The sequence below is a fragment of the Dasypus novemcinctus genome, chromosome 8 (genome assembly GCF_030445035.2).
Source record: "Dasypus novemcinctus isolate mDasNov1 chromosome 8, mDasNov1.1.hap2, whole genome shotgun sequence".
Classification (NCBI taxonomy): domain Eukaryota; kingdom Metazoa; phylum Chordata; class Mammalia; order Cingulata; family Dasypodidae; genus Dasypus; species Dasypus novemcinctus.
Genome location: NC_080680.1, coordinates 82,806,458 through 82,819,412, shown reverse-complemented (window position 1 = coordinate 82,819,412; position 12,955 = coordinate 82,806,458). Strand labels below are relative to the sequence as shown.

The 12,955-nt window shown below is 40.7% G+C and overlaps 1 protein-coding gene across 3 annotated transcripts in view; it reads right to left on the bottom strand.

The window, feature by feature from the left end:
* The window catches only part of FRMPD1 (FERM and PDZ domain containing 1), a 113,011-nt gene that overhangs the window by 52,305 nt on the left and 47,751 nt on the right, over positions 1–12,955 (bottom strand). For all 3 annotated transcript variants that reach the window (XM_004457253.4, XM_071216865.1, XM_071216864.1), the window contains exon 2: positions 10,250–10,354. In XM_004457253.4, coding sequence (XP_004457310.1) covers positions 10,250–10,350 — 101 coding nt within the window. In that variant the 5' untranslated portion in view covers positions 10,351–10,354. The remainder of the gene's footprint in view (positions 1–10,249; positions 10,355–12,955) is intronic.

Genomic DNA, 12,955 nt, shown 5'->3' with positions numbered 1-12,955 from the left:
GTCTGTGCCAGTCAAAAGTACCTGCAGTTACCTGGATAGGCTAGAGCAGGGCCTGCCAGCCTCCTCCCTGCCAGAGGTGGGGCTGAAGCCTAGGCTAGGGCTGCAGGCCGATCTGGGTGAAAGAAACCATTCCTACAGTCACAGTGATTTTCTGTCAGCCTGACTTCCCCTCAGGCTGGGGGTGGAGTCAAAATGGCAGCTACCGTCCTCTTTCTGACTTGGACAGATTTATACCCTAGCTGTTTCTAGGGATTATAGCTAGACGAGTCTACTAATCAGTAGCCAAAATTAGTGCCTAACCATCTCTTCCTCCCCTGTTTTTGGGAAATGGAACTTACAATTCCAGCCACAGAAAAACTCCTGGGGTAGCTCATGCCACCAGAGGAAGATAATCATCAGCCTCCATGGCCTGGCCAGTAATTCCCCAGAGAGGCTGGAGCAGGTCCCCGTAGCTTCCAACCTGCTGGAGGTGGTGCTGTGGCCTAGGCTAGAGCTGCAATCTGATCTGGATAGAAAGAAGCCAGTCCCCACCAGCACTGTGATTTTTAGTCCACCTCGCTTCCCCTTGTGCCAGGCGTGGAGTTAAGATGGTGGCTACCAGCCTCTTTCTGACTTGGATAGGCTCAAACTTTAGCTGTGCTCAGGATTATACTTTAGTCCACTGAATTTACTCATCAGTAACTGAAGTTGGTGCCCAATCATCTCTTCCTCCCTTGTTTTTGGGAAGTGGAGCTTTCAATTCCAGCCACAGAACAGTGCCCGAGGCAGCTTGTGCCTCCATTGGAGGATGGGCACCAGCCTCCGTGGCGTGGAGTGCTCTACTTACAAGTCTTCTCTGCAGATGGGCAGTCTCCTCCGTCCATTCCTTCAAGGATATTGCAGGATGCTCTTCTGGCCTCCTGGAACCCCCAAACATGTGCTTCAGCTACTCCAGAGAGCTCTGGGTGTTTACTAACTGCCCTGTAGCAGGAGCTGACTCTAGGAGCTCCTTACTCCACCGACATCTTGCTGTTTCTTCCTCCTAGTGAGGCTTTTTGCTCACAGGAAGCATCAGCAATTACTAGGTGAAAAAATGAGCAAAAGACAGTACATATAAGGCATGATACAAAACAGAATCTCTAAAATGATTAGCAAGAGGTAAAAATATATATACAACCACTAATAAATAGCAGACCATTTTGATAGAAGTAAAGAGTTCAATGATTTTCACTTTCCTTTAAGTTTGCTCAATTTCACATATGCATACACAGCTCTATGACTATTGTTCTAATCAGGGCTCATGTAATCCATGCCTCAGAGCTCAGAAAATGGTAGCATAAATCTGCCTAGCTGCTCAAGACAAACTCTTGGGAGTCATCCTTGATGCCCCCATTCTCACCCTATTACCCTATCAGTTACAATACCAAAAGATCTCCAAAGATGCCCATTTATCTCTATCTCTGTGGTCACCATTCTGTCGCAGGTCCCATCACCTGACCTGTGGACAGATTTCTGCAATAGTCTCCCAACTGGTCTCTCCACTTTTCATTATTGTCTCACCTAAATGATACTCCATCCAACAGCCAAACTGACTTTATAAATGCAACTCTGCTCACATCTCCCCTGACTGAATAGACTTCAGAATAAAATCTAACATCCTTAATATGGTTTAGTATGGCCCTTGCCCACCACTCAACTCCTGCCTCCAAAACCAAACCATTCATTTTCTTGCTATTTGTGGTCCTGCCAAACTAGACTCTCTTGAGTCCCTCAAATACACTGGACTTTGCACAAGATCTTTGCTCTGCTTAGAATGTCCCTGAATCCCATCACTCTACAGATTTCTCTACACACCCAAACCATACATTCTACCTGACCAAATCCTCCTGTCTTCTGGTTTTGGTGGAAATGTCTTTCCTTTTGAAAACACCCAGAGAACCTGTACACCCCCCCACACACACTTTTTCTTTTTCCTGTGGCGGGTAGATATTATTGGTCTGGGACCAGAAGGAGCCCTCAGCCCTGGTGTGTTAAGTGGCCGGGGGTGGGGCGGATTTGTTGAAGATGTAATCTGATAGTTTCTTGTGATAGAGTAGTGGGTCCTGGCTATGCTGATGGGGAGCTGAGAGTCAGGCTAGCTGGTAGCTTCAAAGGCCAGCTGGTTGCGTTTTCTTCCTCCCCCCTCATCTTCTGTTCTATCGTCTTGTCCACCTCTTCTTCCTCCCACCGTAAGCACTCCCGCTCCAACAGGATGTGCCGGTGCAACGCCCTGGCCATAGCAGTGGAAAGCTAGGGGCGCTCCAGGAGCAAGGACAGGGTGCTGCCAGGGTGCTGCCAGGGTCGCTTGGGCTGTGGGCGCCCCGTTCTGTAGCTGACGGCCCGACCACCGGCCGGGTCTGCCGGGAAGCGGGCGTTCAGGGAGGACCGCGCTTGGCCAAGGCAGACCCCGGCTCGCCACCGCCGTCACGTGACCCTGAGCTCCCGCGGCTCTGCCAGGCCGCCCACAGCCCCGACTCCACCCAGCATGCAGGTGGACCCGGGTCTCCAGGGACCCTCGCCATCCCCGGGCGCCGCCCCCCCACCCCTCGCTTTCTTTCCCGGTACGTCCCTTTTTGAAACATATGTCATATTTATAACCACTAGTGAGAGTTTCTTGCCCTCTCTAAACAGAAGTCTGTGTGACAAGAACTATGCCTTTCTTGTCCTGTGCTGAACTCAGTGCTAGGCATAGGGTAAGGCTTAAAAAATGTTCAGAGCGCAAAAGAAGGAACAAGCCTTACCACATGGCTAAAACAATCCATTTTGATGCTTTTTATTTTTATTATTTTTCCTTTTAAAAATCTTATGTTAATTAATTTGGATGCTTTTTAAACGGGTAGCCTCCAGTTAGCCGACACTTTTCCATTTGGCAGCGTGCATGGCTCAACCAAGGTGGATAAACCAGCCCCGCTGTGTTGCGCAATTCCTGAACAGTGTCAGTAGTGCTGGCCCCAAGTCTGGACTTGACATTTCCCAGGAAGGCTGCATTCCAGCTTTTGTTTGGAAAGGGATTGCTTAAGTACCAAACCAAACCATTGTCTTTCCTTGCAGAGAATGTTTAATATTTGACAGTAAGCTGAAGGAAATGATCTTTGAAGCAAAATTTCCTCCTCTGAAGCATCTTTTAAATATCAAACTGAGCACTGATAATCCAAAAACCTATGTCTGCTGCCTTTTTAATGGTTTCAAACCATAAATCTGAGGTCATTCTTGTGATTTTACACTGGAACAATAAAAGACCTGTAGTTATCCTAATAGAATTCCTGTCAGATAACTGGATCAACTCCAAGGTAGTATTAGAAAAAAGAAAAACATGTTTAATTTATCATGAAAAATAGTTTCTGTAAACTGATTCTGTATTTTTTGGATCATAAGTGTATATGAGCTGATCAATAGCACTTTTCAGTGTTTTCCTTTTCAGAAAAAGTACCAGATGGAAACAGAGTAAGCTTCAAAAAATTATTTTTATCTGCTCTCTGATATATATTAGAAATGCATTTTACCTCTTTCCTTTAACCACAAAGAATTCACCTCCAAGTTACACCATGATGTGGAGAAGCCATTTTGAATCTACGCTTAAATGCCTTATTTGTTTAACTTGAGTGATTTTAAAAGCTAAAGTAAGGTATAAGCTGGATTTTGAAATTTAAAATCTACTCAAAGAAAGCAGAAATAGGGACAGCAGTCTGCACCAGAGAGCAATTCAGCATGTAGTCACAAGCGTAGGATTATACTGTGGGTGTGACAGTTTCCAGGGGACCACTCAAGGTAGACAGTATGTGCTGTGAGTATACTGCTGTAGGATGAAGGCCTACAGCTGGGAGGAGGAGAAATAATTTCATTATTACTTTAGAAAGGGAGATTTAGGGAAAAAATGGCAACTCTGCAGATGCAGTTCAGGAGAGTTCCAGTCTGTTCTCCTGCGCATGCATCAAGAGGCAATTAAAAACTAGGAATCTGAAAGGGTCTTTCTACATCCTTAAGAATATCAGAAAGGTCAAATAAAGCCAACCTTCTAATTAGTAAATAGACTGTTTATGATTTTAATGGACAGCCAATTTGGAAAGCAAAAACTTAGCAAGCAGCAAAGGTTCTTTTTTTTTTTTTATTGACTTTGTAATAATATTACATTAAAATATATATATATATGAGGTTTTATTCAACCCCACCACCCCCACCCCACCTCTCCCCCCCCCCAGCAACACTCGTTCCCATCATCATGACACATCCATTGGATTTGGTAAGTACATCTTTGGGCACCTCTGCACCTCATGGTCAATGGTCCACATCATGGCCCATACTCTCCCCCATTCCATCCAGTGGGCCCTGTGAGGATTTACAATGTCCAGTGATGCAGCAAAGGTTCTTGATGCCATGATGCAGCAGAGCTGAACATGTGTATGCACGTGTGTGAGTGCATGTGCATACATGTGCATTTATGTTCATTTGTATCAAAATTCAAGATAAATTGTAAGAAATGCTATTTTTGAGCCCTGAGGGGTTAAAGCCAAGCTATAGTGAAGAAGGCACCAAGTTGCAGTAAGTTATTTCTGTTTCTTTAAGTCTTACTTTGTAAAATTAACATTCCCAGACTAAGCACAAGAGAATTCAATAAAGATTATGCTTAATTGTCTAAATGCTAAAATAAAATTATTCTAAAGTTCATATAGAGGAATAGACATAATAAAAATGAAGAATAATAAAACCCTAGTTTAATAGAAAAAAAAAGCAGAATTCTGCAATAGTTTAATTAGTTTTAATACAGATATGTGAAAATAGGCAGGTAGATCAATGGAAAAGAGCAGCTATCCCAGAAATAGATCCAACTTCCCAATCACAGACAAAGGAATTTCATATATGATAAAGGAGGGATCACAAATCAGCAGAAAGATCATTTACAGATAACCAGAAAAAAATCACGCTAGCTCTTCACCTCATAGCCTACACTAAAATAAATAGAAATTAAAGAATTATATATGAAATATTTTAAACTATAGAACTGAAAATTAATTAAACCTTTATTGGATGAAGACTTTCTAAGCTTGGAAGCAATTGAAGAAATCACCAAGGAAGAGAATCCTATTTATCTAAAAATGGAAACTTTTGTAAGAAAGAAAAAAATGGTAAAATTAAGTGGAAAAGTATACCATAATCTAAATTTTTTCATTTTTATCACTTCTGTAGTTATGAAAAACTGCTAAGGTAATTGAGTTGAAAGCAAATTGATAAAAAATTAATTAGTTTATGATGTAATATGCCTTGCAGCTTTTAATAAGAAATTTATATTGCATTATTTATACAGAAATTCAAAACATGCCACAGAGACTTTTGGGGGCTTAGATATATCTAAAAGTGCAGTAATACTATAAATACTATTTTCACATTTAAATGTAAAAGGAAGGAGTAAGAAAATAGTTTTTATCATCTCAGTAATTTTGCATTCCTATCATTATATGCGCTAGGCTTGTACCTGAAATAAAAACATTCATTCAAACTTAGTGCCACTTTCTGAATTTGACTGAGTATAACAATAATCACTCACTGAAAATTTATTTAAATTTTAAAAATCAAAGCAAGTTTTAAAATTGACCCTCTACTCCCATCCCTGTTTTAATACCTGTTTTAAGATGCATTATAAAGCTCTAACATTACCCTGGATGCTAAGTTATTAATTTGTTAAGTAAGGTTCAGAAATGGAAATCATTATTTCTGACCAGTTGGCTCCTAGATAATTCACTGAGAACCAGAGGTAAAGTTTAAATTTTATGGAAAAATTGTTAATTACAAGCAAAATAGGTACAAGCAGCTGAAATGACTAGAAGCTTTAAAAAGTCTGAAAAAGGTAACAATTACTAAAATATACATGCAAAATTATATGATTGCAGATTAGCTTCTATGTTTTCTTTTCCTGGACAATAGAAAACATTTCAATGTATTTCCTTCATTTCTTACTAGCTATCAGGAAATTCAAAGCTAATATTAATATTCAAATGCTAAATCCTGTGTCTAATTGGTTTGCAATCTACTTATAACATTTCTATTCTTTATTTTAATTTTCTTACATGTTTTAAAACATGTAAACTATCAAAAACTCCTTTTGGAAGAAGGAGGGATGTAAATTTTAAATATACTTTAATAGATTAGATGGTTCCTTGCTATGGCAACCCTTACTCGAGCAATAAAAATTTACTGAGCATCTATTACATGCTATATACTCTGCTAGGTCTTAGGTTATTTGTAAATTAATGCATCATGGTTCCTGGTCTCACATGTGGCAGAAGGGTTGGGGGGAAAGGACCATAATTAAACAAGTAAGAGGGGCAGACAGTGAACAGGTAAATAGATACATTACTATAAGTGTGATGAGTGGGTAAATATTCTGGAGTCAACAAATGGGGACCCACTCTGCCTTAGGTGGTCAGGAAAGACCTCTTGGAGAACATATTTAAACTTAGCCTTGAAGAATAAGAAGGAGCTGCCATAAAAAGAGGGGGAGAAAGAACTTTCTAGGCTGACTAAACAGCAAGTGCAAAGTCTCTGAGGCCAAAAAGGGATTGTTTGTAGAAGCTGAAATGAAGCCAATCAACTCGAGAATCGTGAGTAAAGAGCTGGAGAAACAAGATGAGGTTGGAGAAGTAGGTGGGGCCAGATCAGAAAAGGGACTTGTAGCCTGCGGCACAATAGGAAGTGAGCCCTGAGGGATTTGGGATGGGATGGAGCTGGCAGCCAGCATGTGCAACAGAAACAGCCTGCATTCTGAAAAGCCCACTCTAGCTGCAGAGTGAAGAAGAGGTTGGAACAAGGGAAAAGTAACCATGGAAGTGTCCCAAGGAACAAAAAGGTGGATAGATCTGAGATGTTTGAAGGTGAACTCATAGGAGCTGCTGATGGAGTAGATGTAGAGGGTGAGGAAGAGAGAAGAATTCAAGGTGACTCCAAGTTTCTTGATTGAGCAACTGGGTGGCAGGTGGTATCATTTACTCGACTCCAAGGAAACTGCCATTATCCTGAACCAGGAACCCAGTCTGTAACAAGGTTTAACGATGAGAAGCTATTTATTTATTTATTTATTTATTTATTTATTTATTTTTCTTCTCCTCTCCCTCCCCTGCCCTACTTTTTGCTGTCTATGTCCATTCGCTGTGTGATCTTCTGTGTCTATTTCTCCTTTGTCTTCTTTTCTCATCTTTCTCCCCTACTGTTCACCGGGATTCGATCCTGGGGACCTCTGATGTGGAGAGAGGTTCCCTGTCACAATTGTGCCACCTCAGTTCCTGGTCTCTGTTGTGCTTCACCTTGACTCTCCCCTTCATCTCTCTTTTGTTGCATCATCATCTTGCTGCATGACTTACTTGCATAGGCACTGGCTTGTTGCATGGGCACTCGGCTCACCAGGCAGGCACTCAGCTTGCCACACGGGCACTCACGTGGACACCTGGTTCACCACACGGGCACTCGCGTGGGCACTCGGCTCACCACATGGGCACTTGTCTTGCTGCACGGGCACCCACATGGGCACTCAGCTTGCCATGCAGGCACTCAGGACTCACTGTGTGGGCACTTGGCTCACCATGTGGGCAGAGAAGCAATTTAAACAAGAGCCACATGTGAGTCACCCTAGAAACAGATACAGGAATGATGTCTTCCACAAGTGCTGCCTGGAACCTTTCCTTATTTTTCTTCCCTCAATCACTTGGAAAACAAAACTTCCTAGACACATGAAAAGATTCGCAACATCATTAACCATCAGGGAAATGTAAATCAAAACCACAAGGAAATACCAGAGATCACACCCCCTAGAATGGATAAAATAAAAAAGACGTAATAGTAGAAGTGTTGGTGGGGATGTGGAAAATCGGAACCTTTATATATTGCTGGTGGGAGTGTAAAACGGTATAGCTATTTGAAAAACAGTCTAGCACTTTATCAAAGGTTAAATATAGAATTACCATATGACCCAGAAATTCCTCTCCTAGCTTTATATGCAAGAGAAATCGAAAGTATATTTTTACATTAAAACTTGCACATGAATAGTCATAGCAGCATTATTCATAATAGCTCCAAAGTGGAAACAACCTAAAAGTCCATCAACTGATGAATGGATAAACACAATGTGATATATCCATATAATGGAATAATAGTCAGCTATTAAAAGGAATGAAGTACTAATACAAGCTACAACATAGTTGAACCTTGAAAACATCATGCAAAGTGAAAGAAGTCAGACATTAAAGACTACATATTGGATGATTCCATTTACGTGAAATGTTCAGAACCGGAAAATCTTGAAAGTCAGAAAGTAAATTGGTGGTTGCCAGGGCCTGGAGGGATAGGGAGTGACTACTTAATGGGGATGGGCTTTCTTTATGGGGTGCTGAAAATGTTCTAAAATTTTATTGTGGTGAATAGACTAAAAACCATTGAACTGTATACTTTATATGGGTGAATTATATATGGCATATGAAATATACCTCACTAAAACTGTGAAGTAAAAAAGCCTCCTAAAAATCAAGGTAACTGTTGGTTGACATTCTGCAGGACAAGTGGGCTGTTAAATGTTTCCAAGGTCAAATATTTAGGCAACATCAAATTAAACAGGCCTTTTTCCTGCAGGACTTCTCAGAGCCTTTAGTGTGCTAAAAGGCACTGTGAATCATCAAGCAGGAGATGAGGTGGGAGGAGGGTAGGTGGGAGAAGGCTCTAGGCTGCATCAATTCCCAAACATATCTAACCATGGAACTCTTTTAGTGGAGCAGCGTCACACAGGTCTAGGTTTTCCAGAACCCATTTTGGGAAATAATGTTCCTAGTAATTCTCCCATTCGTTCATCAGGCACTGCCTACAATGCTCCTGGTGGGCTTTAGAGATAAGGCAGATACTTGCCCTGTCCTCACAGAACTTATGGTCTAAAAGGAAAAAAGGAAATGTGCTCAAATAACTTAACAAAGGGTACACCAGAAGGAGCACAGTGCCAATGCTACAGATCAAGGGCTGTGGGAGCCCCATGGGAGACAGTAGTTTTGACTGTGGATTGGGAAACATCTCATGGATGACCCAGCATTTCAGCAGGGCCTTGAACCAGGCATGGGTTCTGGACATGTGGAGATGGGAGGAGAGGATCAGGCCCAGGAGTCCAGGTCCAAAGGATAGAGGAGAGGGGGTTGCTTGTAGTAGGGGACCTATGAGTAGTTCATTTTAGCATAATCTTAGTGACAACAAATAATAAGATAGCTGAAAAGGACTATGAGTTGATCGAAAGAGCCTTGAACGTCAAACCAAAAAATGTTGAAACAACTTCCTGTGAGAAGTGGGACTCTAGCAAAGTTTTCTGAGCAGTGGTGGGCGTCCTAAATAAGTCTTTCTGAGCCTCGGTGTTTCCTCTGTAAAATGGGGCTAATACTTCCACCCTTACCTCAGCTCATGGTATGAGGAGCTGAGGGCTTGGGCACAGCCCCGAGCAAGGCTTATTATAACTCAGCAGCAGAACAGCTGCTTGCAGTTCCTTCGGAAGAATGTGTGTCTCAGAACACCTGACATGTGATATCTCATCTCTGTGGCAGGGCCAGATGGGAAATCTGAGACAGAAAATGAATGCTTTGAAACAGAACTTATTTTGAATTCTCCTGCAGCAGTCAAATCAGATCTGTATTTGATTTCATTTTATTTTGTTTAGGGTGAAATAGGGACTGCAAGGAAGGAACAGCTGCTGGAAACAAAGACAGGGAGAGAACATAAACAGCAGATTGCCTGACCATCATATCAAGTGCTAAGACAGGGTGTGAGAGAGAGAGAGAGAGAAAACGTGAGCATATGTGTGTGTCAGCATGTATGAGTGTATGTGTCCCAAAAAGTGTGTGTTTTCAAAACAAAGTGTGTGCAAGGGTGAATTAATTTATGTTCCAGAGAGTGTATGGATGTATGTGTGTGCAAACCTGTGTGTGTAAGTATACATGCTTGTTTGTGTGACTGTGAGTCTCTTCTGCAAATGTGCGTGTGAGTGTAGTGTGAGCGTATCTGCGGATGGGGCATTTGAGGAGGGAGGATGAGCTGGAAGGGGGATAGAGAGAAAGGCACTCCAGAAAAACTGCTGACTTGTTTACATCCACATGGTGCAAGAACAAAGCAAGCTAGAGACAGTGATCCCAAGACACTGCCAAGACTGGCAATACCTCCTCTAACAGGGACACCAAATCTTGACAGAGAGAAATCTCTGTTTGTCCAGGAGCCTTACCGGGCTGAATTGTCCCGGGAGCGCCGAAGCCATCTCGCCACCATTTGTTCTATTCTGTGTGCTTTCCGTGTCTGGAATAAACTGGTCTCCAGCTCTTCCATTTACCTAAAAGGAAGAAGAGTTTTCTTAAAATACTTTGAAGTGGATTTGGACAGATTAAGGAGCTTTCTTTATGTGAAGAAATCCTGATCAAATAACCAGTGCTCTCCTTCTATCGGAAATTACCATAAATGGGTATTCAACAGCTTTAAGAGTTGACTACTTTAGCAACCCTCTGCCCTGAAAACTCCGCAGTCCTGTGGTAAACAGATTAGTTTTGTATCTTAAACAGTTAAACATAAGGATTAGGGAATAAAATAGTTTAAGTTTTTTTTTTGTTTTGTTTTGTTTTGCTTTTTTTTTTTTAATTGATTTTGTAAAAATATTACATTAAAAAAAATATGAGGTCCCATTCAACCCCACCACCCCCACCGCATCCCTCCCCCCCCCCCCCCCAGCAACACTCACTCCCTTCATCATGACACATCCATTGCACTTGGTAAGTACATCTCTGGGCATCTCTGCACCTCATGGTCATTGGTCCACATCATGGCCCACACTCTCCCCCATTCCATCCAGTGGGCCCTGGGAGGATTTACAATGTCCGGTGATTGCCCCTGAAGCACCATCCAACCCTTTGTGACTGTGATCCATAATAAGAAATATACCTGGCTGCCTGACCACGCCTTCCCCAGGCCTGTGGGCATCCCTGGACAATCCAGTTCAGTTTTGCCTACATCACAAACTACATGTCCAGGAAAGCATTCATAATCACATCGTGAATACCCTTCTGGATGTTGCTTCTTTTGCTCATTTGTATGATTCAAAAACAAGACCATACAAACGAAAAGATATGACAGATTTCCCTTCTATCTTTACCTGTCCCCATCTACTCAGTTCCCACACTCAGAAATAACCAAAGCTCTCAGTTCCCTATTGTCCTTCCAGAGTTTCTTTTTGCTTATACAAGCAAATAACAAATACAGATTTCATATTTCCTGTTCTTAACACAAAGGCTAGTACACATACAGATTGTTCTGCACCATGTTTTTTCTCCTTAGAGTATATATCCTTGAGATTCTTCTACACCAGTACATAGACTGCTTCTTCATTCTTGTAACTATTTAATATTCCATTGTCTGAAAGTACTGTAATTTAAAAAGTAGTCTTCTGTTGATCGACATTTGGGTTATTGACAGTCTTTTGCTATTATAAACAATGCTCTACATATATTATTGGATGCAAGTATATATTTGGTAAGTTCCCAAATATTGAATTGCCAGGTCAAAGGTTACATGCATTTGTTCTTTAGTAGATATTGTCAGTTCCTGAGAAAAAAATTTATGTGTACTTAAGATTAAAGTTTTATAAAACAATATGTATTGATATTTTTCTATTCTACTCTATTTCACTTTTGAAACTTTTGTTCTCCACTCACTAAATTTCACAAGTTAATAAATAACCACACAAAATAAGTATAATAATAGAAAATAACCATTAATAGAGGAAATTAAAAAGAACTACAAGAGATAACATTAAAGAAAAAAATTTGTTTTTAAATTTAAAGAAATAAAAAATAGGAAAAAAAAGAGATAACATTGCTTTATACTGCACATATAAACTTAAAAACCTGGATGACGTTGATAGTTTTCAAGGAAAATATAAACCATCTAAAATTACACTAAAAGAGACAGAAAATCTAAAAACCAATTATCATAGAAGAGAAAGTTGTTACAGAGCTAACTCCCCACAAAAGGCCCAGGCCCAGAAAGTTCAAAGGTAAATTTTTCCAAATCTATAGGATATAGCTTACCCTAATGATTTTGTTTGTTTTACTAAACTTTTTATTTTGGAATAATTTTAGATGTACAAAAAAGTGGTAGAGATAATACAGAGAGTTCCCATACGCACTACATTCAGCTTCCCCTAATATTAACAACTTACTTAATCATTGTACCTTTATCAAAACTAACAAATTAACATTGGCTCAATACTATGAACTAAACTACAGACTATTCAGATGTCACTGGGTTTTCCACTAATGTCCCTTTTCCATTCCAGGATCTAATCCAGGATCCCATGTTGTATTTAGCCAGTTTAATTGTGCCCCCCTCCCAATGTTATCATCACTGTTCTAGAGCATAAAAAAGGAAAGCTTCCAAATTCTTTTAAAGCAGCCATTATAACACTGATACCAATTCTGATGAAAACGGTACAATAAGGCTAAAATACAACCAATCTGTCTTATGCATATCAAAGTAAATATCCTAAATAAAATATTAGCAGGTAGAGTCCAGTGGCAATCAACACAGTAATAGTAGGATGTATACCAGGAGCCCAAGAAAGAAGAGAATGTAGAAACCCTATCATGGATCCATACCCAAATAACCTTAGACCTTCAGCAAAAGACTGACGAACAAACACACGTTTATCATTTTAAACTAATTCAGATGGTTTTATCTCTTTTATTCCTTAATCTGTTTTGTTTTGTTTTTAATGACTGCCTTCTTAACTGACACTTAAAACAGACCTAACTTCTGGCCCCAATTACTTCAGCTCACATTAGGCTTCTACTGGGTTGCCAAAAGTCTGAAGGCAGTATTCCAGAGGAGCTCCTTTAGCTTCTCCTGCAGAACCATGCAAAGAGAAGCCGAGGGAGTTGGCGGG